Source organism: Diabrotica virgifera, chromosome 5 (assembly GCF_917563875.1).
Source record: "Diabrotica virgifera virgifera chromosome 5, PGI_DIABVI_V3a".
NCBI lineage: Eukaryota > Metazoa > Arthropoda > Insecta > Coleoptera > Chrysomelidae > Diabrotica > Diabrotica virgifera.
In genome coordinates this window covers 53538406-53565656 of record NC_065447.1, presented here as the reverse complement: position 1 = coordinate 53565656, position 27251 = coordinate 53538406, and the positions used below count along the sequence as shown (strand labels likewise).

The window sequence follows — 27251 nt, the reverse complement described above, 5'->3', positions numbered from 1 at the left end:
TATCTTCAGATGCGCCCGTGATTCTCCAGGCTTCGACTCCGTATAAAAGGACAGAAAATACGTAGCAACTCAACAATTATACCTGTTCGTCCCAAGAAAATAGCCGCAACTATTTTCTCCACTCGAACGCACACTGTCCACGCTGCGCTCAAAGCCACCTCCTGACCGCCGACGAGGGACGCAGGTTCGCCTGTCGTTGTACAATGGTTTCTAGGGAGACTGGTCGAGAGCAAAGCACGGACAGTACACGTAAATGTCTATGGAACCAACAACAATCCATCAAACTTTCTTCTCTGTTGACTTCTTAGCCTTCTGGACACCACCGTCCGGCATAACCCAGGATCCAAGAACACCAGGACACGGCGCTTGCCCCAGTGTGTTTTTCGGACTGTTTGCTTTTGCTGCCAACACTACACATTCACTACAAACCCTGAAGAGGACAAAATCCTAAACGGGGAAGCACATTGAACGCATTTCTTCTAAGCATTTTCTAGACAAGCAAATCAAACAATGTGATGATGTAGCAACTCAATTAATTAATCACTAATTAATTTTTAATTAACTCTAAATACATATTACAACTATTTACAGATCATGTAGAAGAGGAATCTGAGTCTCAAGAGGAGTCTGACGAAGAAGAAGACAGTGAATATTTAAGCTCAGATGAGGAGTTTGAAGAAGAAGTACAAGATTCGGACACAGAATCAATTTAGTTTATACTTTTATACTTTTCTACTATAACTTTATAATAATAAATCTGTCTTTTTCTATCATATTTGCAAAATCTATTGTATAGTACGTATTATTTTCCTTTAATTAAGAAAAAGTTACTTAAAAAACTATAATATATAATAATTACTCTAACGTTTCGAGGCACAACAACATAGGATCGCCAGGTCACGTGATTTTTCTCGAGCGAACGGACTCGCTCAGGTACAACAGAGGACGCAAACAGCTATCGGTATACGCTCTTTCTCACACTCCTGTTTACCTATAGCGCTTTTCATTTATATGCACGCGTAATTTGTTCGATCACATGGCAGTTGGAAAATTTCACCAAAAGAAACCTGTCTTTTTAGAATATTTATTTTTAATATTAAAAAATACCCTGTCAAAATAATAATTGTACTTCCCTGTCCTGAAGGAATGTACATAGCTTTGAATGTATAGTTGTATATTTTATACTCGTTAATAGTATGTACAGATTCAGATGAAATCTTCTGAAGTTCAGATGCATCCCCTGAAAATAATCCTGGGGCGCCCATGCAAGTATCTTGCAGAGTTAAAGTCGCCCTCAAATCGCCTGGCCTGTTTATTTTCTTTATATTTGAATATTTAAATTTACTTTAAAGTCACGTCAATGATATTTTGTGTAATAACAATTTTTACCCTTTTTGTAACTTTGGGGGGGAGTTTTGGGGAAAATAACCGCTACCCTCCAGCCAGACCGGCATTTTTGTATTAGACTATCATGGAAGAGTTACCTGAAAAATTTTCAGGTTGCCTAAAATACCTACTCAAAAATGTCTCACAGCTCTTATACTATAACATAACCTGCATCTTATTTTTCCTCTTAATATTTTTTGGACTATGGCCTTGACAATTATCCAGCAACCAGGACTAATATAATTGGCCAATATAATTAAAAGTGCGAGTAAAAGTACAGAGCGTAGAAATAGAGGTCGCTTTGCCGAACTTGCACGGTCCCAATAGGTCGTGGTATGGAATTATCTTTGGCAGGCGTTTCGTCTGAAACTGTAGCAGACATTTTAGGTCTGGATCCAGCGAACCAAGAGAAAGTTGATTAATAGCAAGCTGAAAATTTGTTGAAAAAGTGCTCAAGAATGGGAATAAAAATGAGAGAGGACTGCCTGTATACTTCGCTATTTGCAGATGACCAAGTGCTAGTAGCAAATGATGCAGAAGACATAACATTCAGGACTAGAAAGCTAATCAAAGAATACACTAAATGGGGATTAAAAATAAACATAAATAAATCGGAACATCTTGTAGTTGGAGGAAAACCAGAAAATATTCCAGTTGAAGACGGTATTATAAACAGCTGTAAAGAATATATTATATTTAGGAAGTGTTATTGCCGAAGATGGTAGCAGAGAAAAAGATATACATAAAAGAATAATTCAACGACGAACTGCTATCCAAAAATTAAATTCTATATTATGGTCAAAAAACATCAGGATGGCAACAAAAATAAAGCTCTCATAGCACAGTAAAACCAATTACAACATATGGCGCAAAATGTTGGCAGATAACACAAAGAAACGGGGACAAACTGAAAGCAATAGAAATGGACTTTCTACGAAGATCGTGCAGAATCTCTCGATTAGACCACATAAGAAACGAAGTAGTTAGAGAACGAGCAAAGGTTAAGAGTAGCATTGACAACAGAATTGAATTCCGGCAACTGATTTGGTATGGATACGTATAACGCATGAACAATGAACGATGGCCAAGAAAGATTTTAGATTATACTCCAACAATTAGACGAAGACGAGGCAGACCCCGTAAATCTTGGAAACAAGGAATAATGGATCCCATGCGAAGCAGAGAAATAGAAGAAGATAGGTTTTCCTCTAAACCGAAATAATATTCATTAAAAAATGACCATGTATCGTGCGTGTGTTGCAAATTTTAACACAGATATGTCCAAATGTTACAAACAAAATGCATTACAATTTGATACCTTTAAGTTAATGTTATACATAAAAGAAAGACAACGGTGATACACAAAAAAAATACAGGGATATACCAAAAAACTGTAGCACTGCACCGCGTAGAAAACAAAATAAAAATAAGGGCAGTTAATAAAAAAAATTCCTATTTTGTTGACGTTTACATGGAAAAATTCAGTTTATTAATCTATTCTTCATAATCATACATCTCCAAGTGGAGCAAAGGGCACCTTGCGGTGTTTCAAGTAGCATGACGTATGATGGTGAGGTTGCTAGTCCCACACATATTAAGCTAATAGTTCAAATTTAAAATAAATTTTTTATTTTGAGGTTTCTATTTACAATTCGGATACCGCTTTCAAAATTTCTGAGGTGGACATCTAAACGTCGAAATAAAAGTATTTTAAACAGAAATTATAATTAATTCCTATAGAAGATAGTAAATAATATTAAATTGCCACAAGAAAATAGTTTAAGTATAATAAATGATTAATAAATCCTTAAGAAATATCAGCAAAATCTTGGTCCAATGCATTCATTTTTTTTTTCGAGTCATGAGAAAACTAATAATAGTATGTTCTTTAACGGTAAAATATTGCAAAACCTCTAAATTTTAAAGAACCGCTTGTATTGACATGAAATTCGGCATTCACATAGCTAACAAGTCAAAGAAAAATGATATTGTGCCGATGTGTGCTTTTGCCCTGGGGGTGAGTTTTACCCCTTCTCGGGGGTGAAAAAATATACGCCCATAATAAGTCTGGAATTCGATAAACTGACTAATTTTAAGTAAAAAAATTGAAGAAAAATCTTCTGCGTAAAAGGTATATTTATTTTAAATATAAATATAACCTTTTAAGCAGAAGATTTTTCTTAAATTTTTGCAATGAATGCAGCCAGCTACAGGAAATTCTTCCTTGTGAATTTTAAGTAACTTTTGTATAGAGTTTTATCACCAAGTCAATACTTTTTGAGTTATTTGCTAGTGAATATGTTCATTTTTCAACAAAATAACCACGTTTTCTGAAGGTTTTTCGCAAATAACTCAAAAAGGAAGTATTTGGTCGAAAAATATATTCTTAGAAAAAATATAGCCTCTAAAAAAGTGAAAAAAATGGTGTTTGCATTAAATATTTAGACCAAGTACAAGCAGAGTTATAGCTAATGGAAAATAGGTTCATATTTGTCAAATTCCAAATCTAATATTTTAACGTAAAATAACCAAACAACAAAGCATTTTTTGGGGAAAACTCATTACAGTTGGTTTAAATCTGGTTTTTTATTTTTATTTTTTTTACTGAGCCTCCAAACTGGTGTTTTATTTGAAGTTTTCACTACAGCTGTCGCAAAGGAAGAAAATTAAGATAAATAATTTCTATTTTTTTACTTTCGAACTTAGTTATGTATTTTGAATATTATAACGTTTAATGATGGTTTTTTTGTTATTTTAATTTTGTGCGTGTGTAAATAAAAGTTGTCTTATTCATTTTTTTCATTGTTTATTAGTTAATTTTATAAAATAATTTATTAATTTTTAAAGTTTTTAGACTTATAATACTTTGTATCAAAAAAACCTGATTTAAACCAAATAAACCTGGTAAACCAAAAAAACTGTTTTTTGGGTTTTTTCGAAAAAAACCCCGGTTTTTGCCAACCCTGATCAAAAGTAAACAAGTTACACTCAAAATAAAGTTAGTCTTTTTTTTTTGGAAAAAAATCGGGAAAATCACCCCCTAATTAGCATCTCAAATTAACTTAATCGTTACCATTTCACACGTTGATTTACTGGTGTATGTATTGTTTATATGACATGTAAGTTTCATAGGTTCAAAGTTCTTATTTTTGAAAGGACTGTAGTTGAAAGGGCTTGAACGACCCACTTATCATGAGTGTATGCAAATTTAGAAACACTAAATCTTAACCAATCTTTGTCTTACAGAAAAAAAACTCTTGTCTTACTCGAAAAGTATTGACTTAGTGAAAAACTGTCTAGAATAAAAGTTGCTTAGAATTAGTCAGTTTATCGAATTCCGGACTTATTTTGAACGTATATTTTTCACCCCGAGAAGGGGTGAAACTCGCCCCCAGGGCAAAAGCACACATCGGCACAATATCACTTTGTATATTTGACATGTTAGCTATGCTTATGCCAAATTTCATGTCAATCCAAACAGTTCTTCAAACCGTCTACAGCAAAAACCGTACTATAAGCATTTTTGGAAAATTTAAACGCAGAATGAAAGATTATATTCGAATACATGAAAGCAAATTATTTATTTTAATAATTTACAGGGGTGAAAAAAAGAGAGCTTCAAGCTTTACAGAGGTGAAAACAAATTTTTGTTTATTCTACGGGACTTTCGGCCCTTGGTAATAATGGAATCTTTCATTCTGCGTTGAAATTTTTCAAAAATATTTATTAGTTTTCTCAGGATTCGAAAAAAAAATGAATGTATTTAAATAGCATTGGACCAGGATTTTGCGCCTACCCCCTTAAGAAATATCAGCAAAATATACTACAGACAAACCCTCTTATTAGAATACCGGTTTAGGGGAGTGCAATTAAAACGAAAACATGCATTGTTTCGGAAAAATTCAAACAAGCTTGTACAACTTTTTTTGTTAGTTTATATACATGTTAACCTTTAACTACCCGCGCATCAAGTTATAACATAACTACACGCGTGGCGTACTTTATACGCCACAAGAAAATACACTTAAAAACAGCGGATTTGTTTATTTTTTTTTTGAAAAAATACACTTAGTTGTTTGTTATAAACCTTATTCGGCATCAGTGAATACTTGGAGTTCCTTCTCAGTAAGCCAATTGGGATTTATAAATGGAATCATGGAATAACTGGATTAAATGATAAATAATATTACTAATAAAAAAACTTTTTGAAATGTGATTTCTTACAGGAGAAAAAGTATTGTTTATAAAGAAAAATATGTTTTGTGCCATAATGACTAAAAAACAATTGAAATATGTACTTATATTACTACTTATATTAGTATAATCGTGGCGTATATTGTCCACCACCGGAAACAACAAATAACAGACTGTAAATTACGATCTTCCCAGAACGCCGATTATAACGAAACTAAAACCAAATTGTAAAGCACATTCCAGTGATACGTTAGAGAGATAAACAAAGTCAAAAATTAAATTTTTAAATATATTTGCAGTTGAATTCTTATATCTGGCGTACAAAATATGCCAGCGCGTGTAGTTAAAGTGTTCTACTCGCAGATTTGGCCGCTAATTGTTTATTAATTGTTTAAACAATTGTTTTGTATAAATAATTTTAAAAATATCGATAAATTCATCATTTTACTTTGATCAAATATGTTTCTATTTTGTTTTTGATTATGCTGAATCCGAATATGGCATTTCAATTTGAAAATTCTTATACGGAAGCTCTTATACAGTTGAGTCCGCGAGTCTTTACCCGTGCGTCATCATTTAAAGCATACGAAATAAGTCGGAAATTTACTAAACGAAACGGCACGTGGATATTATTCCGATCACGGGTTATAGTATAAAATTTGACGTTATCAAATAAATAGACTGTCAAATTTAAATTTTGCTCCAAAATTTTGGTGCATAATTACAGCTACAATACATTTGAAGTAGCTTAATAAATTATTTTATTATCATTTATTAATAAATAAATAAACAATTCATAAAAAAATTCGATAACATATTTTATTTTTGTTATTTTATTCACTTTGGCGGAACCTTAAACACAAGCATTCAACTGTGTCAACAATGAGGTTAGCTTTGTACGTTGTCAAAATTTATCGTAAAATAACATAAGCTTATTACAAAATTTCTAACTCCAATATAAAATTAGTTGTGAAAACAACTATTTGTATACTATAAAAAACTTCAAAATGCAAAAATTCGACAAAATAACAGCAAAAAATTCAACAAACTGACAGCCACAAAAGTAAACAAACCAAAACGTCAGAAATTGTACTTAAAATATGTGAAGACATCCCCAATCGTCTTTCTTTGTACGTATCTCTTTTCAATGCACTGAGTCTAAATCGTTCATAAAAATAACATGTGTCTTTACTTAATAACAGGCGGCAGCTGGTTTGTCATTAATTTCATGCGTGGAAGAGAATGATGCTAAATAAAAAGTATGTGTTTTATCTCGCCAGGTATTAATGACGCACGGGTAAAGACTCGCGGACTCAACTGTACAGTGTGTCTGCCTAGCTAGGAACCACATGGAAAACTTTTTTATTATCAAGTTTACGAAAAAATGATATTCTCAATAAAATGCTCTGGATAGTCAAAAATCTAAAACTCAACCATCAGATATCAAATTTTATCAATTTTATACGAGTTAGGTCAAAAATATGAATTTCGTTAAAAAGTAAAGTACTTTTATATTCCAGAATATAAAAAAATGCTATTATGAAAAGTTGTTTGAAATTAGAAACTATGTCTAAATATACAATTACTTCATTCTAATCGAAAAAAAAAAAGAATGTGTGTGTACTTTGTACGCACGTAAGAAGTTATACTTCTATTATATGATTATATGATTATAGACGAAATTAATATACTTTTTATTTATATTTTATTTAAATATTAAATTAATTTATACTTACTACTTCTCAAACATTTTTATTAAAACAGTGCCAAAAAACACATTAAAAATGCCACAAATGATTTCTGAACATTAATTGTCGGAAAAATTTTTAACTAAATACGTATTTTCTGAAAATAAAATTATATAATAAATATACTTACAATCATAAAATGTATAAAAAAAAATAAAAAAATAAAAGTTTCTATTGGGATTCGAACCAACTTACCACGCGGCTGGTATTTGCGTTGTATTGGGATTCACCCGCATTAAAACTTCGCCACAGAGACAGCTTGTCATTATGTGCGAAGATCGTCTAACTAAACAGATTAACCTTTTGACATTTTTAACTTATGTAAATCAAATTATTTTGATTTTGAATTGAAATGATTTAGAATTGAAAAAATACAACAAAACATAGAGTAAGAAGACAATATATTAGGTGAATATTGATAGAAATTTTGATGGTAATCAAATTATGTAAATAAAAGTATTACATACTACTTATGTATTTTGGTAGGTTCAAGGTAGGTATCGGAGCCCGTATAACGACTAATAAATTTCGCAATCACTTGCGTCGTGCAAAGTGGCTATGTTCAAATATCATAACAAAATTTGATCAACTATTTATAAAACACTTACCAGTGAAAGATTCTTTAGCTTTGAATAAGCGAGATCTGCGGCACTCATACTAGGCACAGTTTGATGAGCTTTCACATTGGCATGCAACAATCATCTCTTCTATGTAAATAAGTCCAAAAATATAATATGAAAACTATTTAAAAAGGCAGTATAACCATTAACTAACTTTTTGTTTGTTGTTTCTCTTCCTATAAATTTTAAAACGCAACAAGCATACATTATAACCAAACAATGCACAGTCCCACAGCTGTGCCACAGCTGCCATATTGGATAATTTTTGTCATGTCATTTGAACATCCAATCAGAACAAAGTTATAATGCGCATGCGCCCGGTCGCTAGGTTTTCCCATATAAAATTTCACCGTCATTACGCCCGTAAAGAAGTATAACTTCTGTAAGTAAGTATTTTTTCTTCAAATAAGAGTTTAGTGCCTTTATTATTCACAATATTTTAATTAGAAGGATGTAATTGAACACTAAAACAAATTTTTTAATTCCAAACCACTTTTCTTAATAACAATTTTCGATATTGTGAAATGTAAAGGTACTTTACTCTTGAGTGAAATTCATATTTTTCGACGTACCTCGTATAACATTAATTAAATTTATATACGATGCAGAGTATTTTATAAAGAATAACTTTTTTTCGTAAAACTGATAATAAAACAGTTATCAATAGGTTCCAAGTTACGCAGGCATACTGTATAAGAGGTAAAATTTTTTTTGCTTAACATTTATTATTGTTGAAGCTTATTATTAACAGAAAAAAGTTTTGATCACTTTGTATAAACATTTTTTTAGCTGGTAATTTTCGGTTTTTGTATTACATTTTTGTTATCTTTCTTAATTTTCTTAAAAAGAAATAGTTTATTTCAGCGGTTCTCAACCTTTTCGAGTCATGTACCACCTACAGTCATTTTTATTATTTTTGGTACCACCTATATTTTTAGATTGTATTATCAACACGTACTAAGTACTACTATTTTAATTTTTTTGTGTTTTGTGTACCACCGCAAATATTGATATGTACCACCAGTGGTACATGTACCACAGATTGAGAGCCGCTGGTTTATTTCATTTCTAAAGTAAAATAATTTAGTGCATTTTAAAGATTACATCCTAAGCTTTAAAAAAGCACTTATAAAACTGTAATAGATCTGTTCAAACTTGAGTAATACCGTCTTAAAGTGGAGGTAATTCTATAAAACTACGAAGATTTCAAAAATTACATTTTTTGAGACGTCATATCATTTGAATTAAATTTTTGAGATTTTTTTTAATGAAAATCATTTAGTAAGATGCTTGAAAGGTAAGTTGTGCAAAATTGAGAGTTTTATAAGAAAAATTGTATTAGTTACACATTTTTAAATCATTTTTAAACAAAATTCATGTTAGTTTACAGTGCGCCAATGTTTGTGAGAAGGGTGACTTTAGCGTTATAAATAAAAAATTATAAAAGATACAGATTTAATTTTAGAAAATTCTTTATATAAGGTTTTTGTTGTAAAATTTTCTGAATTTTTCAATGGTCAAGTCAGTTTTTTCTAAAATTTATATTTTCGGAGTTATTTAAAATAAACATCTACTTTCGTAGTTCATTTGTTTATTAAAAAATGAAACACCCACTTCTCGAGTAGAACTTTTTGATAGGTTGTTTATTGGACATTTCTTAATGAAATTACAAAAAGTTCTATCTTGTTTGATTTTTCCGAAGTGAAAATCTATATGCCCTCCCCTAGTTATAGGAATATCCTGGTTTAAGGAATATAAATTTGAGGTCCCGAAACGTTTCCTCTAGTCACCAATGATCGGTTATTAACAGTATATCCCGGTTTTTGGAATATTCTTGCTTGGCACGAAGGCTATTCCAATAAGCGGATTCGACTGTATTATTCTTAAAGGTTAATTAACTTACCTGTAAAAAATAGGAAGTTCTGTACACCACATACCTTCAGGATGTTCTTGTATTAATAGCCTGAGATTATTTTTTATGTTGGCAGGCACATTACCTTCGGCGTCTTGTGAAAACAGACTATTTTGAGTTAAATACTTATTGATTGCACCAACATGGCTTTGTGATAAACTTTTATTCGTTCTTCTAACCGTACTTAAACTGCCTTTTGCGATCGATAAATTTTGTACATTCGGAGTAAGATCAGTATCTACGCTATTATTTCTATTTTCAACTGGCTTGACAGAAGATTCCTTCTGTTCTATCGTATTATTTCTATATTCAAATGGTTCGGTATGTGATTTCGTCTGTTCTACGCTATTACTTCTATTTTCAAATGGCTTGGCATGTGATTCCTTCTGTTCTACGCTATTATTTCTATATTCAAATGGTTCGGTATGTGATTTCTTCTGTTCTACGCTATTACTTCTATATTCAAATGGCTTGGTAGGCGGTTCCTTCTGTTCTACGCTATTATTTCTATATTCAAATGGTTTGCCATATGATTTCTTCTGTTCTACGTTATTACTTCTATATTCAAATGGCTTGGCATTTGATTCATTCTGTTCTGGACTACTTGTGCCAGCAGTTGAGTGTCCTGAAGTTGAAGGTGAAGGAGGTCCATAGATAGTTTGTTTGTAATTAGAAGAATGTGTGTTACCATTATTCTGGGTAGGTGTATATGAAGGTTTGCTTGGTGGATAAACCATTTGAGAGTTATTTCTGTTAGAATTATTTTGCGTAGGTGTATATGAAGGTTTGCTTGGTGGATATTGCATTTGAGAATTTCTGTTGGAATTATTCTGTGTAGGTGGATATGAAGATTTAATTGGTGGATATACCATTCTTTGCCTTTCAGCCGGTCTTATACTGTCGACATTGTACGTTGAACGCTGTGGTGGAACTACTACTGTTCTTCTTCTACAAATAATAAAAATAAGTGCTTTCAGATAAACTCAAATTGAAAGAAACAGAAATTTTATAAAATGAATAATATATTTTATTTGCTGTTTGTAGTTCTCGATATATAACCAGGTCTATACAGACATTTTAAATAACAAAAATTGCCGGAGAGCCAAATTTTGGTGGAGAGCTAGGGTTTACCATAACAAATAAAGTTTTAAAAGTCCCCGTCGATCTGATGTGTGCAACAAAAGTTATTCGGTAGTGTACTCGGCGCGTTTTTTACCGTGGTTTCCCCTGTAGGCCTACTCTACTAACTGTTTTGACAATTTTATGATACTTTAAGGAAACAATACCGGTCAAGTTCTAGATATGACCTTATTATTCATATTGATTATTGATATTGCTATTGATTATTAGGTTAACTATTGTTTTGATTTCTTTAGATATTTTAATCAGATTCATATTCTTGAAAGTCTACTTCAACAGTCAAGTCTTCTTCGATTTCATCTTCTTCCTCTTCCTCTTGCTGGATGTTCAAAAATTGTTCAAATGTGACTGAGTCATTGGTCTCTTCATTAAAATCACAGGAGTCTTCCTCTGTTGTACTAAACTGGACATTTGAGCAAGACTGACCTTGACAGTTGGTACACGCTAGAGAATACAACAACCCGACTTTTTTACATCCACATTTGGCACTACAACATTTTTTGCAATTGCAAAAAATAGTGTTAAGGAGTTTTTCTGGAGCAGGTGGGAGTAAGGTTTTAATTGGTTCCAGAGTATTATCTTTTAATTTCCAACCCCAGTCTACTGGATTCAGTTCATTGCCTAGCCATGTTTGAACTTGATAATAAACTCGATACAAATGCTGAAAAGCAGATGCTAATGTTGGAGGAAGACATGATAGTTGTACTTGTTTCTTGTTTCGCATATTTTTTACAAAAGTTAAGTGTCGGTATTTATCAAGACAACTAATTTTTTTGGAGCTCCATAAACCGCAAGAAGAAAGCGAATTCCTTCCGTAATTATTGTTTGCGGTGTGGAATCAAGTTTTGTAAAAACTTTACAGCAGTCAGTCAAATCTTTTTTTTCGAATAATTTAAGTACTGACGATTTGCCCTTTCTGTACATTGCTGACGTAGTGTCGCAGCCGGTTATCGCATGTAAAAATAAAATGTACTTTTAGCATTTGGGATAAGCCGATAAACTTTTCGAAGAATATATCTCTGTTCGCTGTTAAGCCCTTCCAGGTTTCAGAAAATAAATAACTTTATCTACTGGAGTCCTTGCAGTAAGCTGTACTAACAAATCAACATCTTCACCAACTACAATATTGTTGTGTTTGTTGCCTTAAATTTTTCAATTGCTGTCTCACTATAAGGACATCTGCCTCATTTTTAGCTTGTTTCCCTTCAATATTCGCAGCTGTTAATTTGTCAGTTAACATGGAAATGAAACGAGATTTATTATTAATGTTAGCGAAAAATTGTTGTTGATTCGCTGGAACTGTTATATTTTCATCAAAGATAATTTCGGAACCCCATGATGCTTTTGTAGTTCGACGACGTTGTTCTGCAGCTTACATATTCTTTGTCGAGTCACTGTAGCCGTCAAATACCACTGTCACTGTAAGCCCGTAATGTCTGCTAAATGGTAGACGCTTGTAATAAGTAATTATATTCACTTGAACTGAACCTTTAGCACTAAAAGAAACAGATAATATGAACAAGACCTACGCACAATACTGTAGCCATTGTTTACAATAGACAATCTGTTCTTTTTTAAACAATGGTATAGCCAAATGTTTTTCAAGGCCACGTGGATAGAGGAAATTCAGTTTAGGACTGATTATCTTTTGAAGAAATATTTTCAGAATACATAATTTAATCAACTATTTTCAATGGGAAATAAGCCACAATTTTACCAAAAAAATTTAAAATGACTTATTTCCCATTGAAAATAGTTGATTATAAAAATGCCACAAGGAAATAGCTTCAGAACAATACATAGTATAATATATTATATAAAAGAGACACCAATAGGCATTTATACTTGTCTTAAGTGCCACATTATGTATATACGTGACTTATATATATGCATATAATGTATATAAAGTAACTTTTAAAATCGCGATATCTCAGGAATGGTAGGTAACTCTTAGGAAAAAATTGTAAGGACTATTTTTGTAGAGAATGTTAAGATCTTAACTTTGGTTTGATGTTTTTTTATATAAAACTTTGACCCCGAATAAGTTTTGTTGCACACATGGGATCGATGGGGACTTTTAAAACTTTATTTGTTATGTTAAACTCTAGCTCTCCACCAAAATTTGGCTCTCCGGCAATTTTTGTTATTTGACAACTATTTTGACGTCTAAGTTGACCGGATTAATAGGTAAAGATTCAAATATTTATACACTCATGTATACACACTTTTGGAATTATCCAATTTTTTTAGTCAAAAAAATTATTTCAAAATAATTTTCGATTACTGATGTTACTCATATTAGTAGGCTCATGAACTCAAATGGTTTAAAATTTTTTGAAGTTTATTCAGTGTATAGTGTCATTCGTGCATTTATCATGAAAACCCTTCAAGTAAAGGAAAAAAGGTCGATATTTTCCGAGTTAAGGGGAAAATAGTGACTAAGTATAATTATTGAATTATCTTATTTATTATTAACTTTACGACATAAATGGATCTTTGATTTTTGTGCTATCAACTTTAAATGACCTGCGTCTATGACAAGCATAATGAGACACATGCGATTAACGAACCCTAGACGCTGACATCATCGTCAGCGAATGTAAGAGCTTAAATATTGATAATATCAAAAAAATGAAAGAGAATAAAATTGTATAAAATATAATTCTCTCTATGTAATCTTCCACTATCTTGACCGCAAAAAATTGTAGAAAATCGCATTTGCAAGAATTTCAGTTCCTACATTTTTTGTCAAAAAGCTGAAAATGGCTGAGATATAGAACGACAACGGTTCTACTTTAAAATCAAGATGGCGGCTAACACAACGGCAGAATTCAGTCGCGCTTTTAAATTTACACTACTTATTGACACCCCCCCCCCGTCGTTCTAAAGATTATAAATATAAAATTTTGGGCAGCTCGCCATGCAAGGTCAAATAGCGACTGGACGATTTCTACGACTATAAGGCAGATTTAAAAATTCTACACCACTATGAACTGTTATACTTACTGGTAGGGCTGATGTGCTTTCTTTTTGGCTAATTTTTGTTTTGACACCATTTGTGCAATATGGGCTGATTTTTCAGAAAACACCAAGTTGACTGTAGCAAATCGTCCGGTACCAACTAACTGTTAATACAAATAAAACAATGTAGAATAATGAGTATAAAAAATGCAATTTTCATTAATAATATAACATTGTGTATAATTTTATATTCGACTTGTAACTATAACCAGGATCTCTGATGAAGAGATATTAACCAGGATCGAAACCAGTTTTATGCAACAGAAACCTGTCGATGTGTGGTCTATCTTATTGTATGGTTGTAAGGCAAGGACTTTAAAAACCACAATGCGAAACAAATTAGAAGCATTCGAATTGTGGTGCTATCGACGAATCCTAAAGATATTGTGGGTTTCACACACTTCCAATGAAGTTCTCCAAATGAAGAATTAAAAACGTCTACTTATAAACATCATAAAGAGGAGAAAAACGGAATACTTCGGCCGTATAATTAGAGAACCTAAATACGATCTACTTCGCCTTATATATAGTTCAGCTCAACAGGCCTCAGGGGCCCAAGGCTTCAATGGTTTTCTTCCATTTCTTTCTGTCTTGTGCTAGGTTTTTCCAATCTGTACCCTCAGCGACTTCAGATCTTCTTTTGCCAACTCCAACCATCTTCTTCGGGGGCGTCCTCTCTTTCTTCTTGTACCAGCCTCCGTGTTTATTAGTTAATTGGGAACTCTTCCTTCTTCCATTCTTGCTATATGCCCGAGCCATCTTAATCTTTGAATTTTGGCGAGTGTTGTTATTTTTGGTTGTCCATATATTTGCATTATTTCTTCATTCGTTCTTCTTCGCCAGATATTCCCCTCTTTTAGACCTCCGTATATCCTTCTGAGGATCTTTCGTTCCCATCTATCTAATTTTACTTCCATGTCTTTATTTAATGTCCAGGTCTCGCTAGCATAGAGTACTGTAGGTCGGATAACTGTTGTATATATTCGTTTTTTTTTTTTTGCTTTTCTGGATATTATCTTCGACCTCAGTATCTTAGTTAGACTCCCAGCACTCTTACTACCTTTCGCCATTCTTTTTGCGGTTTCTTGGTACTCTTCGTTCCTATTTGTTAGAGACCGCGCAGACTGCAGACTTTTTAGTAGGCCGATAGTTTAGTCGGCTTCTTAATCAGTACAGAGAGGTATGCATCGTTGAATTGGTGTAATGTGCGCATCTGCATACCTCTCTGTACTGATTAAGAAGCCGACTAAACTATCGGCCGACTAAAAAGTCTACAGTCTACGCGGGCTTTTAGTGTTACTCCCAAGTAATCGAAATGGCCGACAATTTCGAAGTTATATTCTTTACTTGGACTTTGTATCTTAAAGGACTGTCCCAGATGATTTTCATTTCCCTTCATCACCATATATTTCGTTTTTTCTTCGTTTATTTCTAAACCATATTCCTTGGCTGTCCTCTCTAGTCTATTAAAGATGTCTCTTAATTCCGCAGGTCTCCTTGTTATTAAGGTAATATCATCTGCGTATGCTACACATTGATGCCTGTGATGATATACTGTGCCTTTAGTATAGATGTTGCATTCTTGTAAAATCTTCTCTAAAATTAAATTGAAGAAATCTGTTGATAACGGGTTACCTTGTCGCGGGCCTCTATTGGTGATAAAGCTATCCGAAACCCGTCCTTCTATCATAACTTTACTTTTAGTGTCACTAAGTATGCATTTAGTCAATCTTACTATTTTTGGTGGAAATTCAAAATATTCTAGCGTTTCATATACTTTACTTCTTTTTATGGTATCGTATGCCTGTCTAAAATCAATAAATAACATATTTAATGCTAGGTTGAATTCATATGAGCTAGATAAAATTTGTGTCATTGCAAAAATTTGGTCTCTTACCGATCTGTGTGCTCTAAAACCCGCTTGATATTCACCAAGACAATTTTCAACTTTTGTTTTAATTTTATTTCTAATTAATATGGCCAGAATCGTATATACTCTATCTTGTAGAGCTATTCCCCTGTAATTTCTACATTCTGTAACGTCTCCTTTTTTTATGTACAGGACATTTGATAGCTTCTTTCCACTGATTGGGTATTTTTTTCTTTGATCCACACTTCACATATTAACTCAGTGATTTCTTCTTAAGTCCTTCGCCACCATCTTTTAAAAACTCTGCAATGATACCGTTTTCTCCCGGTGCTTTGGTGTTTTTTAAGTTGTTTATGATATCTATAATTTCTTCCTTGTACTTCCTCATTCACATTTGGGTCTCTTTCTTCTTCATGTGGTAGTTGCATTTGCTCTATTTCATCTTGGTCGTCTGTGCATAATATGTTCTCGAAATAATTGGTCCATCTTCTTAATTTTTCATCTATTCCACCTATCAGATTTCCCTCTTCGTCTTTATAATATCTTGATGTGGTTTTGTACTGGGTTCGATCTCGTTTTATTTCTTGGTAGAAATTCCTGACTTGTTTATTTAAAAAACCTTCTTCAATGCGGTCTAATTTCTGCTCTAGATTTAACGTCGCCTTATAATACAAGGAAAAGTGGAGAGAAGAAATGGATTGGTGGAAAGTAGCTTTCATGGTTGCGTAATATTAGACAATGGTGTGGTTCCACAGTAGGAGAATTATTACACGCAGCAACCGATAAAGGAAGGTTTCAGGAACTGGTAAATATAATGAAGGATAATTGGGTGGACTCAAATTTAGCTAGAGGTCCCGTCAAAAAATGATCCAAGAACTGTCAAAAAATAGTCTAAGAACTAAAGCTGTGAATCTACACAAGAAGTCGAAAAGAAAATCTTGTATACTTAAATTATACAAAGGTATACAAAATTTCGCTGACTTATAACTAACGAACTATTAAAAATAAGGGTCTATTATTTAAAAAATGAACACTAAGGTACTTCTTTGAGGTAATAAATGCAATTCTTTCGGCATTTACGACAGCTACAAAAGTCGCCTGCTTAATCGCAAAATAGATTAGGTTACCCTTTATGTAAGCTATCTGTTACAAAGGAATTTAAACTCATATTTCTTTAATCAATCGCCCAGCAGATAATGCACACAAATATAATATACAGTTTCAACAAACTGTACCATTTGGTCAGACGGTGCTAACTGTATATTTGATCATTTTGTGTTTATTGTGCAAAATGAATCAAAACAACATTCGTTTTCGTTTAGTCAGAGGCTGCCAAATGCACGACGAATATAATTTGATTGACAACATTGGTTATTCAATGATAAGTCCACATTTTTTTGTTTATGCGTGATCAGATTATCATAAGTATTCTTAGCACACAATGATCAAATATACAGTTAGCACCGTCTGACCAAACAGTATTGTGTACAATGTGTGTTACACACAAGTGGCCTGCTTAATCTCAAAATAGATTATGTTACTCTTTATGTAAGCTATCTGCTACAAAGAAATAATTTAGACTCATTTTTTTAATTAATCGCCGAATAGATAATGCACACAAATAATATACAGTGACAGTTATGTTTACTAACGTATTGTTTAAAAGATCACTAAGTACTAATTCGGCACTCCAGATTGTAAGGAAAAATTCGCTAAGTGTCATAATAAGTTTTAATGAATTTTACACTGAAACCGAAATTTACAATAATGCACTTAGTGAGTTATACCATAAATTATTTCAGCAATTAGAAGGGTTAGAGCCCAAGGTGACTTCTCCAGGGCTGGGCAATACCGCATTGAGTTCAAATTGATGAAAATGTCAAATCAAAAAAGTGCACTTAGTGAGTTTTACCTCTAATAGGACGATTTGTCCTAAGCAAGCAGAGATTTTTCGTGGACATTTCATTTCTTTGAAAAATCGGAACCTTTCAAACTGATTTAACCGAAAATGAGAGTCAAAACGAAAAAAAAAATATGGGATGGTACAAATCAAAAGAGCAACTAATTACGAGGCTGATGAAGCTGCCAATATTCTACTAGAACTAGACTATTTGGAATTTTTTATATTATGCTTGTTATGTATCTTTTATAGACAATGTATTATAGACTTGTATAAGACAACTTTATCGATTCTATCAATCATGTCAACCACTCAACATGAACATATCCACGTAGAAAACAAAATGCATTACCATTGCGAAAGACCCAATTAGATGCAAGCTTGTGGTAGAGGGGAAACCTATAGAACAGCTAAACCAGTTCAAATATCTAGGTGTAGAGTTATCAAGTTATCATGACCCAGCCAGAGACCTATGAGGACAAATTAACAAGGCCGCTGTCTTGTCCGGATGTTTGAGAGATGTGGTCTGGAATAACCCATATATGAGAATAAACAACAAAGTTAGAATTTATAAAAATTGCATCAGACCTGTTATGACCTATGGCGTTGAATCAAGAGAAGACACCAATAAAGCCAAAAGCATGCTACGAACAGCCGAAATGAAGACACTAAGAGCAATAGCAGGGAAGACAAGAAGAGATAGAATACGAAACAACATCATCAGGGAACAATGTGGCGTGCAAGATGTAGTCAGATGGGGCAGGCAAAGACGAAGAGAATGGTTCAGTCATGTAAAAAGAATGGAGGAGCACAGACTACCAAGAATTGCTCTAGAAGGAAAACCATCAGGCAAGCGTCCACCGGGGAGACCACCAAAAAGATGGAGAGATAGCTGACAGTCTACCTCTCAAGAAATACTTCAACTTCGGAATTAACAGATCAACAGATCTACAACTATAAGAAGAAGAAGAATGTATCTTTTATACAATTGAGATATTTTTTTCTGTTGTCTTTTATGGTAGGAATATTATGTGACCAAGAGGAAGACCACAGATAAGATGGGTAGATAACATCAAAAAATACCTGGAACAAATTAGACGTATGCTGCTCAGGATAGAGATCGATGGATGGAGTTGGGAGAGTATATGTCAAAAAAGGATGATAGAAGGCTAAGAGGAAGAACGTGCCACGTCCGGTACCGTAGAGAAAGGACAATCGTGGTTCTACTGGATATGTAAAACATTCCATTCAGAGTGGTCAGCTTCAACATAAGAGGTTGACACACTCTGAACGGAGTGTACATAGCCAACCAGTTAAGTTTTATCATTACTTTTAGTTAGTTCATTAGCTATTAAGTTTTCTTTAAAAATAGCAACGTACCTGTACAGTGTCTGGAATATCCCTTAAAAAATGTTCCACTGAATTATAACCATATTTGTGGAAAGGAATATTTTCACCTAAAATATCCCTATATTCTTTACACAGCCTATCAACAGTTAATGCTGTTGGACTAGAAGTCAGTACACTTCTAACCATAGTTTTAAGGGCATCCATAATCTGAAAAATAGAAAAATAAATCAGTGTTATCACATATTCATCCTATATTTTTTTCTGTGAATTCCATGTAATGTTGCCAATTAGCCAACTTAAAAATGTATGGTGACAGAACCTGAACGATGGAGATTAACTTGCTAATAGTGAGGAGCTCGCTATCAAAGCTACAAATGAAATCGTACTTGTACGGCAACTGTAATGAAATTGTTAATGTCAAACTTAATATTATTTGTAAACTTAAGTATTCTCCTTTTCATGAACATTTTTCAGTGCGTCACAAATTATAGAAAAAAAGGTAAGTCCGTGATAATACACATTTATGACATTTATTCTAACGTCACATTTTAGTTAAATCTGACAGTTGTCAAATTTTATTTTCAATTTGGAATAAAACCAAATCAATTGTGTCTATTGCATTTATAAAATGGTATTTTTTTTCATTTGTATAGTCTTATAAATTGTACAGATTATATTGATAATATTATTGTTTTATTTAATAAATAATTCTTTTTTGATTATGGCGCCATCTATTGACAACTAGAATAATCACCGAACTAGAATAATTACCAAAGTATTCACACACGTGCCTTTTTTTCTGTCACATACAATTTAATGCGTTAGAGAGAAAACGAAAAACTGTGACGCACTGAAAGATGATCATGAGAAAAAGAATAACATTCAACAACTACATATACACTTATGGACAAAAATATTGCATATTACAGTGAAGTGAAATGTGTCATAAGAATAGGATTTCTTTTCCACAAACGATGTTTTATAGTGTCATATCTATCGGATTTAAATCTGATATGGACAATATGGCAGCCACATCATTTTTAAATTGAATCTCATCAAGGCAAGTACTCACTATTCTAGCGACATGAAAAAATGCATTAGGACGAATCTATCATATCCAATATGGCTGGCAAATGGCTAAACATGATCTTCTATAATTTGAATGTAAATGTCAACTGTCATTCACCCAAACACCTCCACAAGTTCGGTATGTCCTTTCCAAGAAATACCACTCCATAGCACTATGGCACCTCTGTCAAAACTAACGCTCTGTATAAGGTTACAACCGTTCGCCAACTCTTCTGTAGACGAAGATTTGTCAATCTCGCTTCCATATGGTTAGTGGTATGGCAGATGTAACCTCATACAGAGTGTTAATTTTGGTGGTGGCGGCATAGTGCTATGGAGTGATATTTCTTGGAAAGGACATACAGAATTTGTGGAGTTGATTGAGTGAATGATAGCTGACATATACATTAAAAACTTTATAGAAGATCATAAAGGGTGATTCATTTAGAGGTACTTTTTTTGGTGATGATTTGTTGGGAGGTCGTGCATGAATGGTATCACCTAAAGTTGCTTTCGTATTCAGTATTGTTTGACATTTCATCCTAGAAAGACTTAACTCGGCACAACGTCTAGAAATTATTTAGCTGTATTACGACAATACGCGTTCAATGAAGAATGTGTTTCGTGCGCTTAGAGCAAAAAATATGTTTCCCGATGAGGCGAGGCCCGTTTTTGGCTTAATGAGGACGTGAATAAACAAAATGACCATATTTGGGTTGATGAGCAACCCCAAGTAGTTCAAGAGTTGCCAATACATTCAGAAAAAAACACTGTTTGGTGTGGTTTATGGGCCGGTATCATCGTCGGTCCATGTTTTGGACCAGCCAGAATGTTACAGTGAATGGAGACCATTACCGCGCCATTAGAACGGACTATTTGGCACTAGAAATTGAAGTTCGTAGTTTAAGTGACATTTGGTTCCAAAAATATGTCGCCAACTGCCATACATCCCGTGAAAGCATGGCTTTACTGAGAAAACGGTTCGGTGAGCAATTTATTTCACGCTTCGGACCAGTGACTTGGCCGCCTATATCCTGTGACATCACACGTCTAGTCGTTTTCCTCTTGGGCTACCTCTAGTCCAGAGGCTACATGAATAAACCGGCTACGATTGAGGCATTGGAGGCCAGTATTACTCGAGTCACTGGTCAAATACCAATCGAAAAGCTCAAACGTGTCATCGAGAATTAGACCTTCAGAATGGACCATCTTAACCGCAGTCACGGTCAACATTTGAAAGAAATTATCTTTAAGAAGTAATTGTAAAGAATGGTTCTTTTTTATGACAGTAAAGATTTTCAAATAAAATTCATTTTTTTCATTGTTTTTTTCTTTTTTAAAAAAGTACTTTTAAATGAATCACCCTTTATTTAGGCATTTGCCAGCCATATTGGATATGATAAATTCGTTCTAATGCACAATAGCGCCCGTCTTCATGTCGCTAGAATAGTAAGTACTTACCTTGATGAGGTTCAATTTAATAACAATTATATGGCTACCATATAGTCAATTCCGTTCCAACCATTCCACTATTGATCACATTTGCACCCTTAGAATTATCTTGGAACAAACAAATTAATGGAATAAAGATATAGATGTGAGTTTTATCGACTTCGAAAAATCCTTTGACCATGTAAATAGGGCACAGAGGTGGACAATACTTAGATTATATGGAATACCACTAAAAATCATAAACTTTATTAAACTATTCTACGTAGGATACAAAGCCAAACTAGAACATTCAGGTGAAGTAACAGAAGAAATATCCCTAGAAAGTGGAGTCAAACAGGGTTGTGTACTATCCCCTACCCTATTCCTTATTATCATAGATTGGGTAATGAGAAAAGTAATCGACGATCGAACAGACATCAGGTGGAACCTATTCAAACAGTTAGAAGATCTCTAATTTGCACATGACATCTGCCTGATAACTGAACACTGACACGATCGGACTTCGAATAAACACAGAGAAAACTAAACTTTTCAAAAATAATAACCATCCAAATAATAGACAAGTTCACATGAAAGGAGCGGGGGGGGGGTGTAAAAAGGATATACAGACGAGAATAACAAAGGCTCAACACGCATTCAACGCTTTAAATACAATTTGGCAAACAAACGAAATATCGGAAACAACAAAAATTAAAATCTGTAATAGTTGCATTAAAAGTATACTGCTCTATGGAGCAGAAACATGGAAACAGGACAAAAAGACAACTAAAAAACTACAAACATTTGTAAACAAATCTCTAAGAAAAATCCTGAAAATATACTGGCCAAACAAAATAACTAATACAGAACTATGGGAAAGAACAAAGCAAACTAACATATTTACTACAGTCAAGGAAAAAAAATGGAAATGGATCGGCCACACTCTGAGAAAAGACCAAAGCAGCATAGCAAGACAAGCACTTGAATACCAACCAGAGAGGAAAAGAAAGAGAGGCAGACCAGACAACAGCTGGAAAAGAACAACAACAAGAGAACACGAAAAAATTGGACTAAGATGGGGCGAAGTCAAAAAGAGAGCAAAGGATAGAAGAGAGTGGAGGGAATTAGTTCACAATTTATCCAGAGAATAAAAACAAAAGAAGATGCGCTGTCCCAGCCAGACAGCAATCTTACACTTTTGGCCAAGAAACGCATAAGCGCCCAATACTCCACAAGGAGGGATGGAACGAGAGAGAGATATAGTCGATATCAGACTTAAATCTGATAGAGCATTTATGACACTATAAAACATCGCATTCAGAAAAGAAATCATATTGCTATGACACTGGGGGGGGGGCTAAGAATAGCAGCACAAAAAATTTGACTTCACATGATAATATGCAATATTTTTGTCCGTGAGTATATTTACATTATTTACAAATTTGAGCCATTCCTTCTTATTCCTGGTCAGTCTCCTTGCTTTCTTCCATGTTGCTCCTCTTCTTTCATACAGACAAAATTGTATTAGTTGGTAGACTTCAGTATTGTACTTAACAGGACTATTGTCTTTAGCTTTAGTCATTTCGGTGTAGACTATTTTTAATTTCAAACATTTCCAACAGAAATCAACCTTGAAGCATGCCCTGCATGCCATTAGCAATTGCTCCCAAAAAACTATTGTTTTACAAGTAAATACCAACAAATGATTTTTAAAGTTATATCAAAATATGCATAATTACTTAAATAATACAAGGTATATTAAGTTCATCATTCTTTTTTGAAAAATCAAATTTGTTTGTTTGTAAATTGCAAAGTTTTTCTATTTCAAACAAAAACTTGAAGCAATTAGGACAAATTGATAGTGATAGATAAGTAATTATCATCTATCAGTGACATGACTTACAATCTTTATTAAAGGGTGTATGGTCGACATTCTATTGAATATTCAAATATGGGCAAACACTTGATATGCAAGGAAGATGCGGCAGAAAATAATACTTCTTTCAAGTGTCGTGGATGTAAGAAGGGTTTACATCATTAATTGCACCAGTGTAACAGCTACAGAAGTAAGATGTCTTCAATTGGCAGCAGATAATAGGAAACTAAAATATGTGAGGATTGTGAGCAAGGTTTTCTGTTAGTACCAATTTTGAAGTCTATGGTTGAAGGTTTAAAGATTGAAGTAGAGAAACTCATATATGTCAATGAAAAATCCTTACGAGTCCGGTCCTGAACATGGTAACACAAACTGTGTTTACATTTCAGTCCCAAAAAATCATCTTTTTTCAAGTAGTTTATATCCAAATAAACTTGAAAATAAGCAAAAAGTAATAGTATATAGTGCAGTTACCTTACGGAATAAACCAGTGAGTTTTTATTATTTATTTATTCAAAACATTACAAAGCATACCGTTTGTAAGGTTAAGTGACGGCCGAAAGGCCAGTTCTCGGAACTAGTTCTGGTTCTGAAACTGGTTTATAATTACTAATGAGTATACCAAATGATACCAGATCCGACCTAACTAATTTGTCAACAATCATGACTGAAGATCATCAACAACCTCAAAACAAAACCTCATATTAAACTGTGCTTAACAATGCTTCTTCAATTCAATTTCCTTCAAAGCTGCAAGCAATTTTATTTAATTCGCTACCTGATACTAAAATAGAAGAGTACTTAATAGCACTTGGTGAAGTTGTTCATCCACGGAATATTTTATTTTCATCAAGGCTATCAAATAACAGAATATGTATTTATCTCTCCAGCGAATCCCTGGTGGAAAAATTTATGTCCGGTCCAGCAGAAATAACAATTAAAGGCGAAAATCTAAAAGCACGAAAATTGATAACTCCAAACGAAAGACTGTTACTATCGGGTGTTTGCCCTTCTATTCCACATATTCTAATAGAGAATGAGTTAACCAAATTTGGTCTTAAATTAATGTCACCTTTAACCTTCCTTAGAATCGGTAGTCAACTTCCAGAATTTCAACACGTCCTCAGTTTTAGAAGACAAACTTATATTCAACCACTTGTAGATATAGACCTTCCCTCTTCTTTCTTAATGACATATGATCAAACTTCGTATCGCATATATTTAAGTTTAGATAAACCTTCATGTTTTATCTGTAAGAACACAGGTCACGTTGCAGCAAATTGTTCAAATCATAATCAACAAAATGATTCCTCTCATATCCAACACCAACCGCAACAACCAATACAACAACAACCAATACAACAACAACCAATACAACAACAACCAATGCAACAACAACCAATACAACAACAACCAATACAACAACAACAACCAATACAACAACAACCAATACAACCACAACCAATACAACAACAACCAGTACAACAACAACCAATACAACAACAACCACAAGAATCCCCCAAGTCTATTCCATCACCCCTAGAAATGGAACCAAATCATCCAGTCAGTAATTCTAGTGCCGAACCTTCACTTAACCAACAAACAGATACTAATTTAATGCCCCCCGTATTAATTATGGAAACTAATTGTATATCTAAGGATCAGTCAATGACCAATAAGAGAACAATTTCGGAAATTAATACTACTCCATCTCCCACTGAAGAATTAAATAAAGAATTTAAAGTACCAACACAAACCAAAAAGAAACAAAAAAAGCAAACTGAATCTACCAGATCAATTCAGGAAATAATGATGCCAACAAAAACAGTATTTCACGATACGTCAAATAATTTTAACTTAACATATGAACAAACACTTGACTTTTTTGAAAATTATACTAGCTCGACTGATCCCATTAGTTTATTACAAACATACACAACGGATATACCCAACTTTATTTACATGTTAACAACAATTAAGCCATATTTTACAGAAAAAAGCATGAAAACTAAATGCACTAAATTAATAAACAAAATCGAAAAAATGCTAGACGATCCCGCTTATCAAGATAGTGATTGTTCGACAAATTCAGCTCCAGAAATAAACTAAAATCTTCGAACCGATACTACAATGGAATGTTAACGGGTTTTATCCCCGTTTAGAAATGCTTAAACATTTATGTTCAATAATCTCACCATCAATAATATGTTTACAAGAAACAAACTTTAAACGATATCATAGTTATGACATGAAGAATTATTCTTGTTTCCATAAAAACCAAATTTCCCGAGAAAACGCAAATATCGCTAGTGGAGGAGTTGTTACGTATGTTAACAAAAAATATGAATCAGAAGCATTAGTAATCAATAGTAATTTAGAAGTAGTAGGAGTATCAGTGTCCTTTCCACAAAAAATGAATATCTGTAATATTTATATTCCACCTGACTTACCTATCACAGAAGCAGATATTTCAGATGTATTAGATCAGATTCCCACTCCCAGAATAATCGTTGGTGATTTTAACAGCCATAATCCAATATGGGGATCTCTTGGAATAAATTCCAAGGGCAAAATTTTAGAAAACATAATTACCTCAAAAAACCTAAACGTACTGAATGATGGACAATCAACAAGATATAATATTCATACAGGTACTTCATCAGCTATCGACCTGTCATTATGTGATCCTCTACTGTCAGCAAAGTTTTCATGGGATGTAATTCCGTTTTTATTTGGAAGTGATCATTATCCTATTAAAGTCTCTTTTAACAGTAATTATGAAGATACTAATACAACCCCAATTCCAAAATGGAATCTAAAGAATGCCGATTGGTATTTATTCAAAAAGTATATTCAACAGAACTGCCATAGCTTAAAAGAAGTCACCGAAAATCATCATATAGATGAACTTTTGAATTCGTTTATATCATTAATCCATCTTGCCGGTGAAAATCATATAGGTAAAACACAAACTCTACATAAAAGAAATTCATTACCATGGTGGAACGCAGAGTGTACTGATATAATAAAGAAATATAAAAAATCCTTTAACAAATTGAAACGTCACAAAACACTTGAAAATACTATAGAATATAAGAAGTTACGGGCTCAAGCTAGATATATAACTAAAAAGAACAGAAAAAAATCTTGGCAAGAATTTATGTCCTCTATTAATTCCACTATGCCTATAAGCACCGTATGGGAAAAAGTTAGAAAAATATCTGGAAGTAATACCTATAAAAAGATTCCATTTCTATGCAATAACAAACAGATAGTAACATCTAATAACGAAATAGCAGATTTATTAGCAAAACAATTTGAAATGAACTCCAGCAATAACAACTTTTCTAAAGAATTTATCAATACCAAGATGATTTTGGAAAATAAATTAATAGATTTTAATTGCATTGAAGATAATCCTCTTAATATAGCATTTACCATGGAAGAGCTTAATCACTCTTTAAGTACCAGCAAAAAATCGGCGCCAGGACCAGACGATATTCCTGTTAGTTTCTTACAAAATCTACCAGATAATGGAAAACAATATCTTCTTAACCTATACAACAGAATTTGGACTAATAATGAGTTTCCCACAAAATGGACGCAGGCGATAATAGTTCCATTACTAAAACCAAATAAACCACGAACTGATCCCGAATCCTATAGGCCAATTTCGCTTACCAACACAATGTGTAAAATCTTGGAAAAAATGGTGAATAATAGACTAAGGTGGTT

At 33.2% G+C, this 27251-nt stretch overlaps 1 protein-coding gene across 1 annotated transcript in view; it reads right to left on the bottom strand.

Moving 5' to 3' along the window:
- LOC126885747 (uncharacterized) overlaps nucleotides 1-27251 on the bottom strand; it is a 162582-nt gene that overhangs the window by 123858 nt on the left and 11473 nt on the right. The window contains exons 2-4 of the mRNA XM_050652527.1: nucleotides 19172-19348; nucleotides 14007-14125; nucleotides 9852-10808 (exon numbers count right to left, since the gene is read on the bottom strand). Of these exons, the coding sequence (XP_050508484.1) occupies nucleotides 9852-10808; nucleotides 14007-14125; nucleotides 19172-19345 (1250 nt within the window). The 5' untranslated portion in view covers nucleotides 19346-19348. The remainder of the gene's footprint in view (nucleotides 1-9851; nucleotides 10809-14006; nucleotides 14126-19171; nucleotides 19349-27251) is intronic.